At 37.3% G+C, this 25729-nt stretch overlaps 1 protein-coding gene across 5 annotated transcripts; it reads left to right on the forward strand.

Moving 5' to 3' along the window:
• Window positions 1-60: 60 nt before the first annotated feature.
• On the forward strand, window positions 61-25724 carry RHOT1 (ras homolog family member T1). 5 transcript variants are annotated; one of them, XM_053995017.1, is made up of 21 exons: window positions 61-182; window positions 3775-3833; window positions 5519-5600; window positions 6522-6565; window positions 7348-7401; window positions 7744-7796; window positions 8336-8444; window positions 9148-9249; window positions 10622-10720; window positions 11133-11241; window positions 11818-11938; window positions 12625-12709; window positions 13047-13192; window positions 13792-13892; window positions 14104-14234; window positions 14586-14669; window positions 15416-15535; window positions 15877-16079; window positions 17464-17586; window positions 22994-23137; window positions 24571-25724. In XM_053995017.1, exons 1-21 carry the CDS (start codon window positions 146-148, stop codon window positions 24686-24688), a joined length of 2124 nt encoding a protein of 707 aa, XP_053850992.1. In that variant the 5' UTR covers window positions 61-145; the 3' UTR covers window positions 24689-25724. The 5 variants fall into 5 exon arrangements, with proteins under 5 accessions (XP_053850992.1, XP_053850988.1, XP_053850989.1 ...); XM_053995013.1 differs by lacking the exon at window positions 22994-23137; XM_053995014.1 differs by lacking the exons at window positions 17464-17586; window positions 22994-23137.
• Window positions 25725-25729: the final 5 nt, after the last annotated feature.

The following is a 25729-nucleotide window of genomic DNA, read 5'->3' on the forward strand; positions in this document are numbered from 1 at the left end:
CGCTCGCGGCTGGTCCCTCGCGAGCCGCCGTAGCGCGCCCGCCGCGTTCCGTGAGGGGAGCCCGGGCAGCCCAGGCCGCAGCGGCGCCGCCGCCGCCGACCCGCCCGATGTGAGCGGCCCCGGGCCGGGGGCAGCGAGCGCGGCCATGAAGAAGGACGTGCGGATCCTGCTGGTGGGAGAACGTGAGTGCCGAGGCAGGAGGGCCGGGGAAGGCTGGGGGCCGCCCGCTGTCACATCGCCCCGGTGCTGCGAGGCTCAGCCCGGCCCGGGCAGGGAGCCCGGGGAGCACCGGCCTCGCGGGGCGAGCAGGGGTCGGGATAGGCTCGCCGTGAGCGCTCGGAGCGCGGCCTGGAGCCCCTCGGCTCCCTGCTCCTGGCACCAGCACGGCCGGCACTTGGTGGAATCGTGCGGCTTGGACGTCCCTGGAGATGACACCGGGATGAAATTCTTGCCCGGTGTTTGGCCACGGCCTGTTTAAACTTTTGGTTTTCTTTTTATTTTTTTTTTTCTGTTCTTTTTTCTTTCTTTTTCCCCGTGTGAAAATCACACTTGCACGTTTCCCATTTACTGACTTTAGAAATCAGTGGCCTGATGTGCTCCCAGTGGTTGGTTATAGGTCGGGTGTTGTGGGTTTGTGGCCAGGACAGGGCCAGGGAGTCCAGATCCCTTTTTTTTTTGCTTTTAACTTTGTGTGACCTTGGATAAACAGCACACACGACGGTGCATGACAGAGGTACTGTGGGTCTGGAGTTTTTCATGTGTTCCTAAAATTGTGTCCCGAAGTTCACGCTTAGGTACTCAAGTAATTGACGAGGCTTGCAGAGGCTCAGCTCCTCATCGGTATAAATAGCAGAGAGGAGGTTCTGTTAGTTTGCACAGCGAGCTTAAGTTCCTCGAGGGGACAGAGTACACAGTAATTACCAAGTGTTATTAGTAAAATTACCTAGTTATACTAAGAATGTGGTACTGCTAACAAAGCTTTCCTGAGGATTGAATGCCCCATATATATTTATAATGCAGTATTTGCTGTTGTTTTATAGTGCAGGTTGACTCTGTCTGTACTGCATGGAAAGGCTCTCTTTGCCTCTTCTAGAGAGGAATCTTGAGGGAGCTGTCACTGTGCAGGAAGAGCTAACTCATTAAGATTGTATTTGGTTAGTTTTGCATGTCTGTGTTTGGGAATTGTGCCTTTGAATACACAGTTTAATTCCTCTTTAGAATACATGCCTGATTTACCTCATTGTCTTTGGCAAGGCCGTGTTGTGGCTGGCTGTGTGCAGTGGTTTCAGCGCAGATGTAACAGGTACTTTGTTTTGGCAACAAGGTTCACAGTGTGTCCAAACAGGAAAATTAAAGATACAGGTTTCTTAAATACAGCAATGTGTAGTATATGGCACACATCAGAGATTGTGAGCATCTCTGTGTTACACTTCTGTTTGACTTCTAGTGAGGAGGAGGGAGAAATTTGTTTTACAAATTGATAAAACTTTTCAGTTACAGTGCCAGTCCTGCTTTGTGTATGTGTCTCATGTATATTTATTTGTCTGAAATCACAAGTTAGTCCAGACCATATAAAACTTTTTAGATGGCAACAGCAGACCATCAGGTTCAGAATCTGAAATATTCCAAGAACTCTTTATTGTAAGCCTGTTCCAAAACTCAGCCTTTTTCATCCCCAGTGGTCCACAGTTTAGGTTTAAGTTGGTTTAGTCCTCATATGCAAACACCAATTTTTAATAGCCAGTAATTTTCAGAATATGTTCAGCATGTTATGCAGTGTGATGTAAAAGACTTATATATGAGGAAAAAGACAAATTAATTATCATAAAGTGCTGTGCTGCTTTTCTTCATCCCAGTCAGCTGATACTGTTTAGGCTGTTATTTCTAAGACTGTGAACAGATTGGGAAGGACAGAGGGTTGACCTAGATTTGAACAAAATAACCCAAATCTCTACACTAGAACCTATGGATTTTCATGTAGCCCAAGGACACTAGAAAGTGTATCAAGAGCTTCTAAATACTCAACATTTACTCACTAGCAATACATAATCTTCTATTTTCAGACATAAGAAGTGGGTTTCTATATCTGCAAAACCAGTTCTGCCACTGTGTAAAGTTAGAACAGTCTTAGTCAGGTGCAAAACACATATCACTATTTTCACTAATTAGTAACTTTAGTTACCTATAAGGAAAGTACTCATATTTTTTCCCTGTGGAAATAAGAGAGCTTCTGAAGCTCTTTCAATTCTGTCAGGATGAAAATTAAGAGGAGTTGATGCAGGAGGATGCCTGGCAGTTTCAGTTAGGATTTTAGCCCATTTGAGTATCATTGATGGAAACACAACTACATTGCTGTTGGGAAACCTGCAACCTGCTGCTCTGCAGGGAGTACCATGGGGGAGAAGTTTACAACTGTTCTCTGTAAGGAAAACAGAAATCTTCCTCCCCAGAACAGCTTTTCTTCTCTTTTCATAATTCTGTTACGACTACTCATCATCATGGTAAGTTAAAGAGAAGGTTTTATTTCTGGATGTCAGAACATGTTACTGTACCAAAAATAGACCTAGATAAGTTGAGTATACTCTGACTGGATCATCAGTAACATTTCCTGCACAAAATCAACCAGTGGTACAATCATACCTCTTCATCTTCCATATTCAGAATTCTATAGTTACACAGAGAAGTGTAAATGCAGTGACATCAGCCGGACACCTTCTGCCCCGGGGACATTTTCGGTTGGTTTCAGTGGGAACAGTGACACAGGCTGTGACTGGTGGTGAGCAGTGCCTTGGCTGGTAACACATTCCTGCTGGCAGAGGTGCTGGTACAGCCAGGGTGAAATTGAGTTTTGCTTGAATTGAGAGGTGTTGGAAATAGACAGTCCCGAAGGATTTTTGAATATGAACATGTTGGTTTTTAAGAAATGTCTCAAAACCAAATAAAGCAGTAGTAGTCTTACAAGGCTTCCAGAGGACCAGAAAACTCACAGAAGAAAGGGTTTAGAGAGAGTGGAACCCTGAGAGAAGTTACCAACTCTTGGTTTTAAATGGTCACATTAGAGCTTGTCAAAACCAGCAACTAAGTTGTGATATCAGAAGTCTGAACTTTGCAGGTAAACAAAGTCATTTATTTGATTGAATGGTGTTGGGTACTGAAACCGAGATTATCATCTTGGATTAAGAAAACTGTGGCTTTAGGAGGGTTGGTGGTTTGGGGTATTTTTCACTTGTAGTGGGGGACAGCTCATTTGTATCAAAGGGATTAAGCTCTTGCACTTTAAAAGTAATCAAAGTACTGCTGACTTGGTTCATGTCCTCTTGTCCAGCTCTCATCCTTGGGATTTTAGGACTAAAGTGCAATCATAATCACAAGAATTCTATAAAAACAGATAATTTCTCTATGCTTTTCTCTGTGTGTTCTTTGTTTGTATTTCTGAAGTTGTATTAAAGCATTTCTAGTTTGTTTTGATTATTTGTTTGTTTAAGTGTTCTATGTTGAGATTAAAACCTGGCAATTCTTGTGTGTAAGGCAGAGCAGAATTCACTTCTCTTCTGGAGGAAATGCAGAAGTGGGAGATGGAGCCAAAGTTTTTGCAATAAAAGAAATATGAGAAAATTGGTGTTGTCCATATTTAATATGATTAAACAATAGCTTAAAAGCTTTTAATGTGGTGAATTGGAAAATGTTTCTAAAATCTTCCCATTTTAAGATTGGGTGCAACTGTTAAGTATAACAAAACAAATTATCTAATACCTGTTTTTAATGCTTTTGCAGCCAGAGTTGGGAAGACATCACTAATTATGTCTCTTGTCAGCGAGGAGTTCCCAGAAGAGGTAGAACACTTTTATTTGTTTTCTAAGTTTTATTTCTATGCTGTCATGTACTAAGTTAATAGACTCTGCTCTAAAGTAATGTTTAAAAACAAAATGAAGTCTTTAAAATGGCAAAGATGACTTCAGGAAGAGTGATGTAGGTTAGTTTAAATGTATCTCTGCATGAAGATTAGAAATTTAAGTTTTATCTAAGTCCCCGTCTTACTTTTCATATTGTTAATTAAACTAATTGTTTTATATGTGATGAATGGTAGGTTTTTTAAGGAGCTGTATTTGGTCCGAACTGTCAGCATATTTCAATATGAGAGACAGATAAATGGGAAGGTGCTGAAAGAGACAAGACCATCAATTATTTTTGGGGGGATGCTGCATTTAAAGAGCAATTAGATTGCAAAATGATAGAGAATGAGGAATCAAAAGTCACATTGTATAACTTAAACTTAGCCATTTTTTGTAACTAAGCAAGACATTGCCTTTACTTCTGTCTTTGAAGAATGTTTTATTGACTCTTGAAGTAAAAACTGCAGAAAAGTTACTTCTACATATTATTCCTTTGAAAAAGCAGCACATAGTTTTCTTTGTACCATAAAAATAACTACAGCTGCTGCAAATAGTTAAGCTTTTTACATATAAACATGAATGTTTATTTCTTCTGATCACAGGTCTTAAAATAGACATCATGTGCTGCTCTTTGAATGTAGTCTGCTCTGGGTTTAATGCAAATCAGTAGTTTACCACAGTTCAGGAGTCAAGATTGGATTGTAAACATAACTGAATTTTGTTAACATAACTGAATTTAGTTCCTAACCTTGCAGTTAAAAAGGAGATGCAGTTCCTTTGGCAAGTTGTTTCTTATTGTATTTAGTGAGTTGTAGTCCTCTGTTCACTTCTCACTTCTTCCTGCAGTATAACCTAGAATATTTATCCCAATTCGTGTGTAGAGAAAAAATGTAATTTATGTATTTAATGTACAGGGGGTAATCACTCTTGAGGAAGATCTGAGCAGAGCCTGAAACTTTACAAAGAGACATTCTTGTGGTGATTGACTTTTCTTATTCCCTTGTTTTACTAAAAGTAAAGTATCATGAGAGTTCACTGTCAACAGGTGAAAGGCAAGAAATAGACGTGCAGGAGATTTTCATTAAAATTACGTTGAAGTTGATTGTTCCCAAATATGGATTAGTGTTCTTTGAAAAAAGGGGCTATCAGAGTTAACAGCATTTTTCAGAATTAGGTTTTTTTAGCATTGCAGGATTTTCTGGATTTCATGTTTAGCACTGTCAGAAGCAAGGATGTTGTCAGGTTACAATTGTGTAAAAATTGAGACTTGTATTTTGTCTGTCATGCTTGTTTTGGTGTTGGATAGAGTGGGCTTGCGTTTTACAGAAGTATTCATTGAATGTATCCTTAACAGCATTGCTTTTCTGCAAAGCATGCAGGAAGTTCTGTATGCAGTAACTAAACAGGTAAAATGTGAGAAGGTAGCAGTGACTTTCAGTACTCTGAAAAAAAGAAAACCAAATAAATAAAAACCAAAAGTACTCGAATAACTAAACAACTTGAACAACTAATAGTAGTTGCACTGTTTAAAGCTGACTAAATGGCAGCTGTATTATAGTGTATGACTTTTTTCACCATCTGGATTATCTTGAAAGGCTCTTTCTTGGTGTTCGTTTCAACCCCAGGTTCCACACCGAGCTGAAGAAATCACCATTCCAGCCGATGTCACTCCTGAAAGAGTGCCAACCCACATAGTGGATTATTCAGGTAGGGACTGCTCAGTACCCTCACTGATTTGGTGTGGAATTGTTTGTCTGACTCAACAGCCCCTGTCACAGTCAGACAGGTCTGGGACCAGAGCTACAGGTGGGAGAAGCCTGGAGTAAAGTAGAAACTTTCTGAATTTCTAAGTTAAGTTAGGACACTTCATAATTTTGGGTCAGTTTACTCTTTAGTATTTTTTTCTTTTATTTTAATCTTATTACTGAATAGATAAATAGGTTGGTTATGAAGGTTCATGTGCTATCATAAATCTGTGCAGCTGTTGCACACCTAGGAAAACCCTTCTGCTGTTTACAGTGCAAGCCAAGAGTTAGGCTACGTTAGCAGGTACCTTCCTGTCTTCTCTCTCCCATCACTGCTGAGGAAATGTCTCTGATCTGTTTAACCGCCTGGAAAAAGAAATAATTTTTGTTGTTGGACTTGATCTTAAATTTATGTGGAGTGAGTTTTTTCTTTCTATTGAATGAATTTTTCATAGATTCAGTTAACAGAAGCTTGGTATCACTATAAAAATCATCACCACTGTAATAAAATCAGCATATGTTATATTCTGATGTAGAAGTTTACATTACAGAAGGAAGAGGCTGTTGAAAAATGTAGAAGGATGCAAACTATGACTCGCTCCAAAGGGAACCTCTCTACAAATATAATTATTCCTCTTCAAAATAGCTGTAAAAAATAGATGTGCAGCAGACTGTTTCTGTCTTACAAATTAATGGACCAATTTAATTATTGTTTTGGAAGGAGCACTCATTAGAGTATTTTATAAAAAGAAGTTTAAATAACAAGGCTTTGACAAAGCTGCCTCATGAGCATTCTGAAATACCCGAGTTCAGTTTCAGAAGTTTTGTTTGTTTGTTTGCAAAAATTTTAGTATTAATGAATATCTTCTTCTAACAAATGCAGAAGCAGAGCAAAGTGATGAGCAGCTTTATCATGAAATATCACAGGTAAGTGTATTTTAGTGTTTGCTAGAAACTAGTTTAGGAAAAAGTCTTTTCCTTTGAAGTTCTCTGCATTAGATGCAGAGAACTTTCCTTCAATTCAGTGTGAATTGAAGGAACAAACCTTTCCTGCTTGGCATTTTCTATTTTGTTTTGTGATTTGTGCTATAGGAAAGATACCTCTATTTAAGAAATCTTAAAGAAAGTAGGTACTGGCACTGTGTTGGTGAATTGAGCTTAAGCTTTGTCCTTCAAATTGAAAGGACAGAACTTAAATCCTTTAATCAGCAAGCCAGTTTTGTATAAATAATTCTACCCTGAAAAGATCCATTTTGCTTCTTTCTGTCACATGGTACTGTTGCATTTATGAATAGCACAGGCTTCTTGGTGACTTTGTCATCCCTTCTGATTCCTATTTTCAGTTCTTTCTGAGCACCTTTGCACATTTTCTGCACAGTCTGTCATGGTGTTGTGTTCCACTTCTGGCATTTAGTTTGGTGCTTCAGTGGAGGCTGCACATTATGACTCCTCAGTTTAGATTTCCTGGTGGCAGAGGTCTCTGCAGGCACAAGCTGTGACTGTCACACTGCAAGACAGGCTTTTTGGCACTTCTCACCATATAAGTTGTTTTAATGTTCTTGTTCAGGTTTCAAGTAGCTTAAACAAGCCTGGAACAGAGTTTTATAGTGAGTTTACTCTGATGTTGTTATGTATGGTCTTTAATTGTCTCTGTTGCTCAGGGGTTTCTGAGCAGTGGAATTCCATACCTTTTCTTTTCTTCATTTCAGGCAAATGTGATTTGTATAGTCTATGCTGTTAACAACAAGAATTCTATTGATAAGGTACAGTAACACATTTTATCCCATTGTTAAGATGTAACTTGTGCACTGTTAGTTGATGTCAAGCTGAACTCTGGATTAGACATTTGAAATGCCTGAGATTAAGTTTGAGAATGAACAGATGTGGATTTGCTTCTGCTCCATTTCCACATACAAGTTTTTAGTCATTTCACTTGTCTGAGAAGGTTGTTCATTAATCAGCTCCAATTTTTGTTTCCTCCTTTGTGGGTCAGTATGTGCCTTTTTGGGAAAGAGGCAGTAGCAATTGTAGTGAAACTTGTGCACATTTCAGTCACACTTAATTTGAATATGTATTTTTCATGTCTGTTTTTAATCCCACTTTAGGTAACGAGTCGATGGATTCCTCTCATCAATGAAAGGACAGACAAAGATAGCAGGTGCTTAAGTAAAGATGAGAAGTGTGAATTAGGCTGCACATCGATGGGTGTCAATGAACAGTGTTGAGGATGTTAATTGTTTAAAAAAATCAAATACTAAACTTAAAGTTTATATAAGAAGTCCAAGCAGCAAGAGATTTGAAGTATGTAGGTCTGTTACATGTGCCAGCAATGTTACTTATTTTGAATTTCATGGGCAGCTTTTACCAGGTGTGTTTATATTTTTTATGGTGTAACTGGCTTTGGCTCTATGGTCTGTATAGCTTTTCTGCTGATGCTAGTTTGGGTAATAACAATTTGATTAGTTACCATTGTGTGTAAATGTGTGGGTTTTGTAGAATCAACAACAAGTACATTTCTAAGTGTATATCAAAACACTTTATTTAAACTGCTGTCATTTAGTTTTACCCCATTGCCTCCAGTGGCATTTAATTACATCATGAAAATAATACAATGGTTTCTGGTGGGACATAAAATGCTAAATTAAGATACATATTTTTATCCATCTGTCTATAAAGCTCTTATTATTTTGTTTTTAGGCTGCCTCTTATATTAGTTGGAAACAAGTCTGATCTAGTGGAGTACAGCAGTATGGAAACTATCCTTCCCATTATGAATCAATATACAGAGATAGAAACGTGTGTAGAGGTATGCAGGACTTTCTGAAGTTAAAGCAAGTAACAGAAAATACATTCTTGCCAAGCATGTATGGCAACTTTGTAGTAGAAAAAGGGATTCTGGTTGGTTTTTTTGGGTTTTTTTGGGTTTTTTTTTTTTTTTTTTTTTTTTGGTTTTTGGTTTTTGGTTTTGGTTTTTTTTTGTTTGTTTGTTTGTTTGGTTTTTTTGGTTTTTTTTTTCCCCCCAAACTAAATATTTCAAAGATGAGTAATTATAATAGTGAGTTTATATGTTACCTTTCTTTAGGGAAGATTACACTATTGTATAATATATAATCAAATGTTATATAATCAAATGTTACTGTCAAATTCTAATATTTAGAGCCTCCTCACATACTTTGCTTTAACAAGGGTTTTCTATGTAATATTAAGCCAGATAGATGTCTGCAAAGTATTCAAAATTGATTAAATATGTGTGGCTATGTCTCTTTTATTTTTTTTTCAAATTAGATACATCTTTTTGATTTCTGTTCTTAGTATGACAGCAAATTGTACTGAAACCTCATTTATTAATTAATTGAACAGGTACAGGGTCTGGATGTCTTTTTTCCAAACCAGCCCTGTACTGACAGGAGGGGACTAAGTCTTTAAAAATTTGATGCTTACTTAAATTTCAGAGGAAATCGCCAAATAGTCAAGAAACTAGCTCATCAATGTGAGGATTTCTCTTTCAGTGTTCAGCCAAAAACTTGAAGAATATATCTGAGCTATTTTATTATGCACAGAAAGCTGTTCTACATCCTACAGGTCCTCTTTATTGCCCAGAGGAGAAAGAGGTATTTATCCACTGATTCTCAGAGCAAGTAATCTGGGGGGAGTGAACCATTTCCTGTCCTTTCCTTTTCAGTGGATTTTGCATCTCTTAGTGTGTTCTGTTACCAGCCAAATGCCAGGCATTGCATCCCAGAACCACTGGGGCTGTTTTGTCATGTGTGAACCTGACCTGTCTTTCCTCTTCCTGCAAAGCAGTGAAGACAGTTTTTTGTTGCCCGTGTGAAGTGCTGGGTAAAACGAGAAGCTTTGCTAATGATTTTGAGCCAAATGTAATGTGACCCAAATTATGTCTTCAATTCAGTTCTCCCTTAGATGTGCATTTCACAAGAACTCCATTTATTTCGGGGAAAGCACTCTAGACTTGGCCTGGTCTAAGAGCATTTTTTTTCTGAGAATCTTGTGAAATTTTGGCAAAAGGGATAAGAAACAAGTGATGAGTCTGGTTTTTAGGTATCAGGTGGTTAGCTGAGTGTATTATGAAGGAGTACTTTTTTTTTTTTAATAATTTTCTGGGCAAATACAAATAGAATCTCTAATTGTATCCATTTAGTATTGGGAAGTACGAAAGTTGCTTCAGCTGTAAATACTTTGTTAAGTAGAGAATCAGAGAATAACCCTGTTTTGATTTCTTCCATCAGAATCATCTATATGAGTTAGTAATGTTGTGATAAAATTGTTGTGCTGAAATCTTTTTGGTTTCCCAAAACCAATCTCTATGCAATCTATGTGACCTCTGTGAAGAGAAGAGTCCATCATCACGGTAGTTGTTGGGAGACAAATACCAGTGTCTGTTTTCCTTCACTTGGAAGGTATCCTAGCAGTTCTTTTGTCCTAGAGATAGTCCATATGCTCGATGCTTTGCCTGGTAGATGAATGAGCCCTGTGAAGGTTTTCAGTATTTGATGTTTGAAGTGAGCTGGCTGTAGTTCTAGACCTATTTAGTTTTGCAAAGCACTGGGATTTTAAGGTGATTTTTTTTTTCCCCCACCAAAAAATGTTTTGGGGAAAAAAATTATTTAGTTGTTTCTCTAAGTTTTCTATAGCAATTAGACTGAATTTAGAGAACTGAATTTTATTTTTTTTAATAACTTAGTAGTGCCACCTTCACCTTGTGAAGAGCTCGAGATTCTTCTAATAATTGAATAGAAAAACATTTAATGTGGAATAATTGTTTTAAATTTATGGATATAAATTTGCTAAATAAATTTTTACTCCCTCTCGCTTTTTACTTTTGTGTACATTTGAATGAATGTCTCTGTTCTGAAACTGTAAATGAAGACTAGTGTGTATTTCCATGTGACTGAGCTGCCTCATTCAGTGTAATCTTTTTATACTCAAGCCTAGAAGGATACTGAACTTCCTTTTATTCCTTAGATGAAACCTGCCTGTATTAAAGCACTGACTCGCATTTTTAGAATTTCTGATCAAGATAATGATGGTACTCTAAATGATGCAGAGCTCAACTTCTTTCAGGTACCTCTCTTGCTTATCTTTCCACCATGCTGAAAGGTGCTATATAATGCTATATAATTCTATAGAACAAATGATTGGTTTTGAATAAATAATAGGAAGGTGAACTGTAAGGGAATCAGGCCTAAATACTAGGTCTCAAGTGCAGCATAGAAGAATGGATTTGTAAAAACAGAAATGAAATTATTTTTATTTCTAACCATTGTTCAAGTTTGAGTTCAAGAGCAAAATTTTAAAAATCTATTAATGTACTTAAACATGTACAAATTGCATTTTATTTTTATTTCCACTAAGAAATTGGATTGTCCTTAACTAGCTTATCAGAATGTTTAAGGCTGTGTTTCATACAGGATATGCTGTTTGTCCAGCTCAGTAGTCAGTGGTCCTAACATGCTCCTTTTGGGTTTTGTGTTAGAGAATTTGTTTTAATACACCACTTGCACCTCAAGCTTTGGAAGACGTAAAGAATGTAGTCAGGAAAAACCTAAGTGATGGAGTTGCAGATAATGGATTGACATTAAAAGGTGAGTCTTAGTTAACTCTTAAAAGATGTGTCTTTATACAGCTGATAATCACTCTTACATGAAAAAGATGGTCTTTTGGAATATGATCTCTGTCTTGATTTTCACACTGCAAGAGCTGAGCTTGCTCAACAGTGATATCTCGGTGTTCTTTAAGCCCTGGGAAGTGCCAAACAAAAATCCTACCCAGTTATTTTGTTACAAGAAAACTAAAAGCAGCCTTCTATGAGACTCCTCTCCAGGCTCCTCCAGGCTAAAGCTTTCTGTTTTAAACTATTGAAATATTGGATTTATTTTCATAAAGCTCTAAAATGCTGGCACTGGAAAAAGTAAACAACAACAGAAAACCAAGGGGATTGTTTGAAGGAAACGGTTCCTTGGAGAACACTTTTACAAATGTCATGATTTCTGAGTGTTCAGTCTGCGTAGATAATGCTGTACTATCACCCAGGAGGTTTAAAATTGTTATGTGCATTTTGCACTTTTTTCGTTTCCATGTCTGATACTGATTCAATTGAAAACACTTATAGCAGGTAGAGTACTACAGGGCCTTAAGATTTCACCATTTTTGATTTTTAGGTTTTCTTTTTCTACACACACTTTTCATTCAGCGAGGAAGGCATGAGACAACTTGGACTGTTTTGCGTCGCTTTGGCTATGACGATGACTTAGAGCTTACACCAGAGTACCTGTTCCCTCCGTATGTACCACTTCAGCTTTCTGAGCTTGAGTTTAGGCTGTGCTGCTCCTGCTTTGGCAGGAGGAGAGGGTTATTGCAGTGTGTTTATTTAACACATTGTTACATCAAGTACCTCCCTTACTTAATGGCGACCCAGCCGAAACCTTCATGTGGCTGAAAAAAGGAAGAACTCCCTTGTGCCAAATCATGTTCTCTTCTCTTTCTTCATAAGAAAGATGGTAGGAGAGACTCTTAATGTAAAACTAGAACATAAATCTGAGCAGTTGATTATTGTATGTGGCATTAAATTCTAAAAGACCTGTCAGTATTTTCATAGCATTTGAGACCTATTGAAAATCTTCAAATAAAAAAGAGATTGACCAATTCTTTGGTTTCTATTAAAAAATGTAACTGCATCATTTTTTTTTTGTTAAAAAAACCCAAACCCCAAAGTACAAAAACAAAGCTAACCAACAAAAATGTGATTACTGTAGAGCTATATATTATATAAAGGCACTCAGTCATCATTTTAGATTTCATAATAAAAAGTTATGTGCTTTGATCTATGTGAAGATAAATTATTAAAATTAAATGCCAAGTCAGATACTAAATGTTATAATTAATAAAGTATGTATTTTGAGTTTTAACATTCTATATTTCATAAACAATTAATGCTTCTTGTATCTGTTTTTGTTTTCAATGAACAGCCTAAAAATTCCCCCTGACTGCACAACAGAACTAAATCATCATGCATACTTGTTTCTTCAAAGTATTTTTGATAAACATGATTTGGTAAGCATTTGAGTGTGTGTGTGTCTTTATACTTATAAGCCTTGGTTTGTCAGGAGTTTTTATTATCATTTTATTCAGAAACTGGCTTTAGCTTAACCTGTGGACTCAGAACTAACCTGTAGTTTATGATTTTCTACAAGGAGAGTTGGCAGTTATAGATGTAGTACCAAATTGTTTTTAACTAGCTCATACATTTAATCTTATTTAAAAACAAGGAAAGAACAATGATTAAAAAGAAATAAGCTTGGTTTCTTGAATCTTGCAAGTGTACAGCAAGAAAATACCAGTTTAGAATAGACACGAATTAAATTATGTCTGATACCGTGTTTTGTTTCAGGATAGAGATTGTGCTTTATCTCCTGATGAATTGAAAGACTTGTTCAAAGTCTTCCCTTACATGCCATGGGGGCCTGATGTGAACAACACAGTTTGTACAAATGAAAGAGGATGGATCACATACCAAGGGTTTCTCTCCCAGTGGACGTAAGTGTGAAACAGGAAATTTTAGTAGTTGAGAACTTTGGGTATGATCATGTGTTTGTAGATTCCTGTTAAAAACTGTTGGAAAGAGTAGTTTTATAGTTGAAAATTGATCCAAGCAGTCAAGTTTTTGTAACCATCCAGTGGCCTGATGTTGAGACTGTTATTATAATCAGTTCAGGATTTGGCCCGTATTTAGTGCTAACAATGAAGAAGTGTCTCTTCAAAATGTGGAAATCCCTATGATCCCTGTTGAAATGTTACTGCTGTTGTTCTACCCCTTAGAGATGGTTTAAAAAATGATGCTCAATAATGAGGGAGTTTTTCCCAATTTCAAATACAGAAAATGAGAAAAATGTTATTTGGGGAGGTAAGAAAATACACTGCGAGTTGATAGGCCTCAGCAAGTACTGCCTTTGTAGAGTTCTGGTGACCAGTAAGACTGGTGAAGTTACCACCATTTACTCTCAGACTTTTGTCCTTCAGTACTGCAGTGCCAGGAATGTTTTTATCATTCAGTCTGGAGATAGGACATAAGGATTGTTTCAGTATTGGTACACCAGATGGTGACAATTGAAAGTTCTTTTTGTCCCCTCTGCCAGACTAACCACATACCTGGATGTGCAGCGTTGCCTGGAGTACCTGGGTTATTTAGGGTACTCCATACTTGCAGAACAAGAATCTCAAGCATCAGCAATTACAGGTAATAAAAATTTGTTACAACACAGAAATTTAAATTTAGAAATATGCTAAAGAGTAAATTGTTTAATGGTTCATCTATTTTCATTTACTCTCTTTACTTTCTGCTCGAGTGAAACCTTTGATTTAATATTTTTGAGAGATCGTTTTGTGTGCATTTTCATGTTTTCACATGCATTTATATCTTATGAAAAATATTTGTGTTTTTCCAAAAGTGACAAGAGATAAAAAGATAGACCTCCAGAAAAAACAGACTCAGCGAAATGTCTTCCGATGCAATGTTGTTGGAATGAAAGGCTGTGGGAAAAGTGGAGTTCTTCAAGCTCTTCTTGGAAGAAATCTAATAGTAAGAAACATATTGCCTGTATTCACCTATATATGCTCAAGTTAAGATTAGACAGCAGAAGTGATTGATCTTAGAGCTTTAATGGCTGTTACTCAGTTTGCAGAGTTCTTTGAGAAAATACAGAATTACTAAGGAGGAGTTTGGGTTTTTTTGGTTTTGTTCTATTTTGGCAGTGGCTATTGCATGCAATAATGACTTGTACATAATGGATTATAGCTGTGCATTTCCTTGCAAAAAAACCCCAAAGATTACTATAATTTTAATTCATTAATAAATGGAGTAAACCAGCTGTTCAAATCTAACTTAAAGGGAAAAGTTGCTGTGGTCTAACATGAAATTCTGCCTTTTCAGAGACAGAGGCAAATACGTGCGGAACACAAATCTTACTATGCCATTAATACAGTCTATGTATATGGACAGGAAAAATACTTGCTGGTAAGGCTGCCTCTTCCTTGTTTGCCTAAGACTGTTTAGTTTTAAAATTCTGTGAATGATTCAGGGCCTTCTACAACAAACTAGTTTTAATTCTCTCTTCTTAACGTGGATTCCTCCCAGTTATTTTCTGTCCCAAATAACTTCTGGGTTTTTTTGTTGATCATTTAGCCAAACTTGGTCAGACGTGTTATTTTTTCAACCTTGACCTGAGTTGCACAAAACCTGGTCCATTTATGGTTACACTGCAGCATATCAAATTATAACATGTGATAAATGATCAGAAGTCAATCTACCTATTCTGTAAGAAGCATCTGTCACACAGAGTGATTAGAATGGCTAAAATTAGCATTCAGTGGGAGAAATCAGTTATTTAATGCTTGTTCCATTCTAGTTCTCCTTTATGATAATATGACCTCTTTCTTTGTTTTCTGAGATCTAGGCCTGCTCTGTGGTTTTCCTCTGTAGAATGAATGCCCATTTCTGTGGGTGTCTAAGCCTTTGTTTTAAAGTAAATATCACTTTTTATGTTGAGGCGGTGATTGCCTGCAGATGTGATGTTAACAGCTCACATATGCTGGCTGCATGGTAAATTCCTACTGTTCTTTTTCATTCATTCTGCCTATTGTCAGTCCATTAGCTTGAAGGATACATAAAAATAAGCCATAAAAATTATGAGACAAGTTACAAAATTCCTTTAACTGCATAGTGACAAGCTTTTCTCCCTCTGCAACCATCTTTTTTTCCAGCTACACGATGTCAGTGACTCAGACTTTTTAACTGATGCTGAGACCATATGTGATGCTGTCTGCCTGGTATATGATGTCAGTAATCCTAAATCCTTTGAGTACTGTGCCAGGATTTTTAAGGTTTGTAGAGTTTATATTTACAAACCTCTACATTTATATTTCTTCTTACTGACTAAATATTCAGTATCAGTTACCTGACCTATACACTGGTTCTAGTGCTTAAAAGACATTTTATTTCTAAGTGCTGGTTATATATATCAGGATGCCTTAGCAGTGGTGCACTTCTGTTACTCATAGAAAGCAAACATCTACTTTTCTATGTAAACTACTCTGCTTCTAGAAATGCCTGACTTCAGTGCCATGAATATATATTAATGCTGCTGCAGCCAGTGCAATACAGCCTGTTCCAGGCTGAATGTGTCATATACTGTTTCTTTCTCTTTTTTTCTTTAAATTTGCAGCAGCACTTCATGGACAGCAGAATACCATGTTTGGTGGTAGCTGCCAAGTCCGACTTGCATGAAGTTAGACAGGAATATAGTATTTCTCCTGCTGAATTCTGCAAAAAACACAAAATGCCTCCACCCCAAGCCTTTACTTGTAATACTGCTGATGTGCCGAGTAAGGATATCTTTGTAAAACTGACAACTATGGCAATGTATCCGTAAGTACTGGAGCTGTTCTGTTTTCCATGTGCATGGTCACACAGCACCACTCACTGCATGCCATCGTTAGCCACAGGATGGAACTGCCTCACCGAGCTTTAGCAACAGAGAGACATGAATGGCCTGAGTAGAGTCTTTAAACTATTTTAAACTGAAGAACTTGGCATATATCCAACACAGAAATCAGTCTCAGCTATTGTTGCTAAGGTGTTTTTGAAGAGTACCCTAGTTCATCCAGCTCATGATGCAAATTCCAACAAACAGGATTCTGTTTGGTCCATATTGGAGATACAAAAAGTATATCAGTTTTCATTTCTTGATGTTTTTCAGAGAGAGTTGTACTGTAATCCTTGTTGGTAGCTCAACTTGACAGCTGATTACAAGCAACAGCACCTTAGTTCACAACAGTTCCCCCAGTGCACTGCTTAAAGTACTTTTTGTTTTCAGGGTGTTTATTACTATGTGCTTCAGTTCATTCATCTAATAAATATTATAATTTTAATAGAATTTTTGTATAAATATCTTTGGACTTCAGGTACAAGATACTTAAGCTAAGATTGTCCTTCACTACACATCTCACTGTTGCTAAACTCACTTTGCATCTCTTTTTTTGGTGGGTGAAGCTTTTAATATGGTGATGAAGTACATAAATATTATAGCAGATGGAGTCTAGTATGACAGCTGACATTTGCTTTAAAATAAATAGAACTAATGTCACTTTCACCCAAAATGATAGGGTATTTTTAATTATTTGAAACTGAATTTACTGAATTACATCTGTAAAGCTTTAGTTTTGGTTTGGGGTTTTTTTTTTCTCTTGCTATATTGTATATTCTCTTGCTATTTTGTAGCACTGGAATACTGGGAAAATGCTAAAGTGTAGCACTGACCAAATGTCTGTCATATCAATATTCCTGCTTCTCCCTTAGTTTTCAAGCATGTGTGTTTGGTAGGGTGGGAAAAATAGAGGCATTGCTTACTCTGTAAAGAGTGCATTCGAAGTGGTAGAAAATTTGGCTTCCTTTCCTTTGAAAAAGGGGTGTTACCTATTGCTGTGCAGACATGCTTAGAAGCCTTTAAATGCTTCCCTTTTATATGAACTTGTATAAATTCATCAAACATTTTCATTCATGTTTGTGCTTTGCTGTTAAGATCTGTATATGGTGGTGATGCCAAAATGTCCAAGACACAGAACCTCTAACATTTAAATTCTGCACAGCTGTAGTTGTACCCTTTCTTCCCCAGTGTATTTTTTTCCTCCTCTCCTTACTCGTTCAAATGTACCTTTTATTCCTAAATCTCTCATGGTTGTGGCACAGTCCTAATGTGCACCTGATTTGATGAGCAAGATTTCAACTCCTGTCCTTCTGTGTGTTTTCGCAGCCATGCCCGGTTACGCTGTATGTGCGCCTGCAACAGGTGTACATTTTGCATCTGTCAGAACTTCCTCAACTCAGACTTGCTGCAATCTGTAAAGAACAAACTCTTCACTGCAGTTCTTAACAGGTCCTTAACTTTATTTACTAGGTACCAGGTGTGCTTTTAAAATGAAGGGTGTCTTTGGAATACCAGTTGGTAACCTTATATACTGCAGATTTTTCACTCCTTATCCACTAAATAGGCCGATACTTTAATAATTGTCATAGAATTAAAAAACTTGGTTTAACTTGGAGGTTCTTTTCAGCTTAGTTTAGACATTTTTATGAAACATTACCCATTTGGTTGTTGATTCAGGCTCTTTGTGATTGCAGAAATACTGCGCAGGAATTAGGACTGTGTTTTTAGGGAACTGCTAATAGTCTTTAAGTAGTGTCTGTAAATCTGTGTAATGCTTCTCACTTGAGACATTACAGGCTTGTTTAGTATTGATTAGTGGTAGTGCCTTTTAGATCCCAGTTACACAGATACTTTCATAAAGGCACAGCTTGACTTACAGCAGCATCATGTAACATATTACATGTTTATAATTGCTAATTTGATATTTGGGAGTTCATAGAATTTCTGTTGTGTGTGTGTGTTATGCTTGGTTTACACAAAGAGTGGGCATTTCGTCTTAAAAAATAATCCAGATCTTTAAACATCCAATTCCTCTCTAAATGAAATGCAACATGTAAGTGGTAAATGCTTAAACATTTGCATTTCCAGATACTTTTGGAAAAACAATTGGTAAAGAGAGATAACTGGTTTTCAGCATTGAAAACAGTGCTATAGCTTGTCCTGCAGGCAGTTTCTGACACACAGGATTTACTAACACCTCAGCACATCGCACCCCAGCAAATGGAAGTTAAACCAAACAACTGTTGCAGTGCAATGGTTCCATACTCCATGGCCTTCTTGGAGGCTTAGATGGTAAATGTGTTTATTTGAAGGCCATGGCTGAGGTATCCTGACATGCTGCTGGTCTATGGATGGTACTTGTTACAGGTTTCACATGTAGCTGTTCCATATGAGAGTGTCTGCCTCCTTTTAATGCAAATGACACACATGTAGGAGGACTGCTGATACACCCACCTACAGGATTGAGCATTTTCCTTGTCAAATACTACTTTAATCCAAGATACAAGCGTTAACCACAGAGTGAGAACTCAAGGAAGAGTGAAAAACTCATTAGCTTAGGAAAAGACTGAATGAGTGAGGCTCTTCATGCTGCATCTCTTCTACAGCAGTCATCCCATAGACAGAGGTACTTTGAAACAGCAATCTCTTTGCATATTGTCACTCTAAAACTTCATTGAGCAGTCAGTACTAGAAAATCCCAGCTCTTCATTACTGAGGCTGAAATCACTTCTAACACATCTTCATTTTTTGGAACTGGTATGGGTTGCTGCATTCACTGTTGTGATTTCTCTGTTGTATGGGGTTTTTTGAGTCTTGCATTAGACATTGAACTTCATTCCTCTGAAGTGTTGTCAGGGTCTCAGGATACTCAGATCTTTTATTGAGTTTTGGGATGCTGTCATTCCACACCTTATCATTAGGCAGTCTGTAACAAACATAGGAATCCACTACTGCCTAACAAGTCTGTAATTCAAGGTGAGGAAAATTCCTCATAGACACTTCCCTCCAGAAAGAATTATTATTTGCTAGAATCCCCTTGTCTCTCAGTCACTAGGGTTTGTTCCAGGTTTCCAGCATGCTCACTTCATCTCACCAGCTCCCTAACCAAACACCTTGCTGCAGGTTATTTACTATTCAGCAAACGAACTGCTGCATGACTGCACATATGGTAGAGCTGGGATACCTGTAAACAAGAGGAAATAGCTCCCAGTTGTAGGCATAGGAGGGTAAAGATGGACTTCTTGTCTTAGAAAAATCATACATCTAATGATGTGTGATTAGAGAAAGCATTTGGATCAAGAAGGACTTTCTGATTCAGTTAGTTTCTATAACTTTGCTTTCACAAGTGCTTACCATTAGGTCAGCTAGTTGGGCAAAAGTTAGATAACTGATGGGGGAAGGAGGTTTCTCATGAGTACTTTATTCTCCTGATCCCCTCCTATTCCCTTGGGCTGTGGAAGCTTTTCAGGTAAATGGAAATTTTTCACACTGGACCCCTTCCTGTGCCTTTTGTTGCTAAGTAACCCCTAAACACGGTTACCAAGGCACGATATGAAATCACATTTGAATATTCCCACCGTAGTAATTAAAGGAAGAACATTGCCTCTGTGCAACTGAGAAACCTGCTCATGCTCCCTTCAGTTTCTCTTCTGTGGACAAATTTCAGGGGTTCCCCCAAGGCTTGCAGGCTGTCAGAAAGGCAAGTTCAGCCTGGAGATTGCTGTGTTGGTTTGAACTGCCCAGGCTCACAATTTATTGGTTCTTTGAGGAAGGAGGCACAGCATTCAAAGCACTGGACATGCATGTATGAGACTTGCTAATATCCTGTAGTATTTTTATAGTTTTAATTTGTTCTTTCCTTTAGTGTCCACTTGTATTTGGCTGGCTGGCACCTAATCTCTTTTTACTACATTGTTTTACCAAAAGCAGTCATTCTAACCCTTTCTTGAATGATGAGCTCAGATTTTTGGCTTTTTTTTTCCTTGGCTTCAAACCATCCATGTTGCCTTTTGCTTGTACAGTAGTAGCATTTTTCTGTCAGCTAAGTTCATTTCAAAATAAGATGATCCTAATGCATGAGAATTGTGTTGTTCATCAAGGAGACTTCTCAGAGGATGTTTTTCTTCTAAAGTTTTTAAAACACTGTGGGATTGAAGTGAAATTCTACTTCCATATGGAACTTGGTTGTTTCAGGAATTATTAGTAAGGTTTTGCTTTCTGTGGCAACCTTCCTTCTGTGAAATTAAAGTTAAGACAATAAATTATTATTGTGTTTTCTTGTAATAATGGTTAAGTTCTAAGAGTATAACCCAGGATTTACCTTTCGCTTTGTGCAGTGTACGCTTTTTTTTTTTTTTTTTTTCCAAAACTTGTATATTGCCATTAAATCTAATTGCAGAAATCTATCTCTACACTTAAGTCTCCCCCAAATTTGGACATTGCTAAATGACATCCCAAAATGACATTAGGACATTAGAAATTGCTAAATTATTTTCCTTCTTCTCTAAGCTGTTCGATGCTCCAGACTGCATAGAAAGTTGCAAAGCTGTGTCCCCTAATTTCTTTCTAACCAGAGTGTAATGAATTGGCATTCTACGTCCATTTTTAGGTTTTGTAGACAATAAGATGCATTTGGAGCTTTTCACATTTTAGATGACTAATGCATGGGGGAAAATTCTAACTGCTGGACTTAGTTTGCATCCTAGGAAAATATGTGCCTGAAGGGAAGCTGCAGCAGCTTGTGCAGGTTATGTGATGCTTTTGGAATTCAGTTGCTTATATTTAATGCTAAGAACCTTTGTCAGAGCAGGCTGCTGCATGAACTTGCTTTGAGTTCTGCTGTGCGTAGCCATGTGAGCAGCCTGTTGGCCTCAGCACTGTGCTTTTTAAATGCTTTGGAAGTTACTATAGGAATGTTTTTGAACTTCTGTATTTAAGGATAAACCTTCCCAGACCTGGGAATTATTCTGCTGCTGACCTTGGGAGAAGTGTCAGCACAGATGTGTAACTCAGCAGTTTTCTGTGTATACCCATGCTCAGTTAACTTCTTAGCAAGTGCATGTGACAAACTTCTTGTGGGTTGTTAAAGTCTCTTTGAAAAAAAACCTGTTCAGATTTCAAAGATCTTATTCAACAAGTGACAAGGTACTTGACTCACTGTTACGGGTAGGTTGAATAAAAATATGCCCTTTTTTTCCCTCCAAAATGTGCACTAAAATCTGAATTTTGTGCCAAAGGCAAAATTTCTAGACTTTCATATATTTGTGGAACTAATTGTATGATTAAGTACACACACAGCAGGCTATCTGGAAAGTTTGAAACATCATTCTTAATACTAATAAGCAAGAGTTTCAAATACAGCTTCATTTATGGAGTTTTGACTGCTATTCTCTGTGTGTATAAGTGCACATCTATTTAGATGTTTTACCCTTGGAGAGAATATTTTTTCCAGTTCAGGATTACTCTTATTAACAAGGCAGTGTCATTTCCACCACTGGTGAAAATTAGTTTCATAAGCACAACTAGACTGAAGTTAAGTTTGAATGTTATTTTTTGAAAAGGTAGAATTTTTCAGTGTGTGTTGAAAAAGGTTTTTGTGCATGTAGCCACCTTCATGTCAAAGAACCATCACTAGAAACAAATATTGATCCTTTTTTATTATCTCAGATTTTCTTTTGTTTCTTTAATGGAAGCTAAACAATTTTAGAGATTAAAGTTGTAAAAATTGATTTTATGACAGCATAAGGAACATTGAAAGAAGAAAAATTGGACATTTATGAAGTTGTAATGCAGTTAGACATCCATAATGTTCTGAATTTCAGTAAGCATTTTGAACTTTGGATTTTCAGGCTGAAACATTGAGTAAATTTCCTTGAGGTTGTAAGACAAGTCCCTGTCTCAAATTAGTTCCTTATTTAAATGAAAGAGTCTGCTATTGTTAGGCTTAGAAAAGGGATCAAAGCAAATTTAGTTTCCCTTTAGACATTACAAGAGAATTTTATCATGGCTGAGAACATATTAATTGTTTTTAGAAAGATGAAGTGTGCTCAGCAAGTTTCTTGCATACTATTAAATATGGACATGTACAAAACAAGGCAAATTATAGATGGGAATCGGAAAATCTAGATATGAAAGATAGTGCTTTATGAGGCAATGCAAAAGCATTAATTTGCAATTTAAACATTGATTTGAATATTTAAAGAGATGGGATTTAAAACTGTACAAATAGTTGTGCATTTGAATTAACCAAATTAAACTGGAGACTAGTAACACAAATACTCATCCAACAGTAGAGAATAGGCACTGTGTACTATCCAACAGAGCTTGTCATGTAATCTAGTAAAATTATGTTACCTACAAATTATTCATTTTACATACACAGATTAGTTTTATAATTTACAGATCTGAAGAAAAGGATTTCACAGCCTTTTACTAAGAAATTACCCCAAACTACCACTGTAGTGGTAAAATACAGTCTTTGAGTTCTCAGTAGTAGTGGGATCTCATCAGTTTTATGGCTGATATGCATATGGTGCAGGGGTTTTGAGTGTCCTGTGGGACACATGGAAGTTGAGGCTGTGGAGATGGAGTGGGAAGAGAAATCCAGTTTCTTAAACAGGTTTCTTTGTCCTTAAAGCAATGGCATTTAGCTACATGAAATCACACATTTTACTTAGCTTATTAAAAGCACAAACTCGATTTGTTTCTGGTTTTCCCCGAGCGCTAAGTTTTTAACAACTGCACAAGAATTAGGGGCTAGGTGGCTATAAATCAGAAATTCTCTGGGCTTTTTGATTTGAGAGGGTTGCTGTTGTTGAGCCATGCAATGAACTGCACTGTGCATGTGTGTGAAAAGGTTAAGAGCCTACCTAGCTGAGGTGGGGGCCATGCTGTTAGCAGACGAGGAGAGCAGGATTATGCAGCAGGTGCACGCCGTCCACTCTGTAGAAGATTCCATCTTCATGGAGTCATCTCTTGGTCCACGTTTACTTGAAGACAGGTAACAACAGCCAAACCCAGGTGACTTTGCCATTGCCTTTTCCCTTTCTTCCCCTCAGCAAGCCACTTGACATCCAGTTTGCAGAGATTTTGTCAAAACTAGCTGTAGAACAACTAATGCTTGCAGGAATTCTTGGATTTGGTCTGTTCTATAACCCAGCAAGACATTCTTAAATAAGATGAGGATTTTTTAGACTAAAGAGTAGCTGTGTGTGCATCAAAGAGCCTGTTCTTCAGCATGTGGTATGGCAGAACTCTCATTAACTATCTGGCTGTTATGGCTCCTGCAAAAGTCTACTAAAGCATATCCAAAACTGGTTTTGTGTGTTTTGATAGCAAGTAGCAATTCCTGCTCTGTTAAACAGCTTGTGAGCTACAGCTCTGCAGTTCTCATTCTATGAACTCCTGTGTGTGCTTAGGATCTCTGTGCTCCTTTACTTAACCCTCCTGCAGCTTCACTGAGTAACCCATGGTGATTAACACAGGCTAATATATGTAGGCTAGTGAAGTTCTCTTCTATCTCTAAAGCAAACAAACAAAAAAATCAATTTTACTATTATTTAGGAACTTCTGTGCTTTGAATTATGGCATTTATGATAACTTGTTTTAAATGGTAGCTCCTGCTTTCTGGTAAGCTGTCATACTTCAGACTGCTGTTGAGGGTGGCCAGTCTTGCTTAACTGAGCATGTTCACAGACTTCTTGCAATATTTGGGAGAGTTGGGTCATTGCCTGTCTCCACTGTCATGTGAGATGTGGCTTTTTCTGTCATACAGTCACACTCCATACTGTCTTTTTCTGTTGGTGCCATTGTCACTGCTTGTTTCACTCACACTCTCTTAGCTTTCAGCTTGGTGTTGGATGACTGTTTCTGTTGCTGTTCTTGTGACTACTGGGAAGAAAGGGATTTAAAAATTGTTTGATTCTAGCTTTTGGAAAAATATTACTTGCTACTTGTCAGTAAACTTTTTTGGGGGGGGGCTAGAATAGATATTCAACAGGACTGGGAAGTTTTTAGTGGAAAAGCAGAAATATTAAACTCAACTTTTATAAAAGAAAGAAAAAAGGATTTTGCTGGACAGAGTTGTTCTCACTATGAGTTATTAATTATTTGTAGCTATTTTTGTTTTCCTTTCCTGAATGCTTGCTGGTACTCTCAAAGGAGACACCCTGCCCTCCCACATCCATGAGTAATGATCTGCTCCTGCATTTCTCCTCAGCTGTGTGAACACTCTGACTTCAGGGAGATCAGATGTGGTCAGGGCTACAGATCAAATCCTGGGCTTTAAGCAAAGCAAAATGACTGTAAAGTGCTCGTAAGGCTGAATTGTGACAAGTGTAGTGATGAATTTCCAAAAGCAGAGTAGTTTAGCACAAGCTATCTGGAGTTCCTGTCATGGAATTAACCTGGTTTTGTATGTGTGTTAAATTTCAGGCATGTGACACAAGCAGACCTCAAGAGCTCAACGTTCTGGCTCCGAGCAAGTTTTGGTGCTACTGTGTTTGCAGTTTTGGGTTTTGCCATGTACAAAGCACTACTAAAGCAGCGATGATCTGAGAAGAAGCACATCCGGCCCTACCAAATAAATAAATAAAAACCCACTTTTATGTACATTCTGAATGCTTTAAATTCTGCTAGAAATATTTATATATGCAGAGTTACTTTATTAATATTTGTAATTCATGCTTAAGATTATTTTAAATTATAGCTCCAACTACAGTATTGCGTAATGTGTGGAAAAAAGGAATTGCATCTTAACAGCCAGCTAAAATGGCTTAACTTGTAAGGCCAAAAGGGAATTCGTTGTAAATAACCTGTACATATTAAAGCAAGTAAGACATTGCTTCCCAAAAACTTATTCAAAATACTGTTCTTAGATGTTCACCATGGTGACATTCTAGTGTATAGGTGAAACTCATTTTCAGTAGAGTAGACTCAACTCAAGGATCATACTTCCTCAAGGATTGCTTATTTATTTCACATTTATCTGAAGTGACTTCATCTTTTTGGACTATAAGCTATAGCAGGCAGAATTTGTGATTTTCGTTCATATTTTTAATCGATGAACAAATGTGCCCCTCTAATCATGTATTTCAGGAAAGAGTCACCTTTGCTGTCCTGGCCTATGATTTTGTATTTTACATGACCAGTGACATATTTGGAGTCTGGTTTCTTTTAAGAGGAAAAAAGTAAACTTTGAAAACTGCCAGATCAACTTCATATGCTGTGTGTAACCCATGTTTTTCATTTTTCACTATGTTGTGTTTTATAACCCTCATGAATCAGACAAGCAAATTTTGTGTGTTATAAACGGTTATGATTTGGGAAGTGTTGCAGTTTAATTTCTCACATCTGTCAGTCATACTCATTGAAAGCTGTGTATAAGAAAACTGCAATAGTACACAGTGCCTATTCTACTGTAGTATATTAGTTGCATGGATCACAGTGCATTCTGTAATGGGCTAGAATTACCTATAGACACAGCTTTTTTAACAATTAAGTAAACCAAACATTAAATTCCTCATGACAAACCTATTTTTCCATTGCTGGCCTTTTCAAGTATTTCAATAAAATAACTGTGTACTGTGTCTGT

This window comes from Vidua macroura, chromosome 19 (genome assembly GCF_024509145.1).
Source record: "Vidua macroura isolate BioBank_ID:100142 chromosome 19, ASM2450914v1, whole genome shotgun sequence".
In the NCBI taxonomy this organism is placed as follows: Eukaryota; Metazoa; Chordata; class Aves; order Passeriformes; family Viduidae; genus Vidua; species Vidua macroura.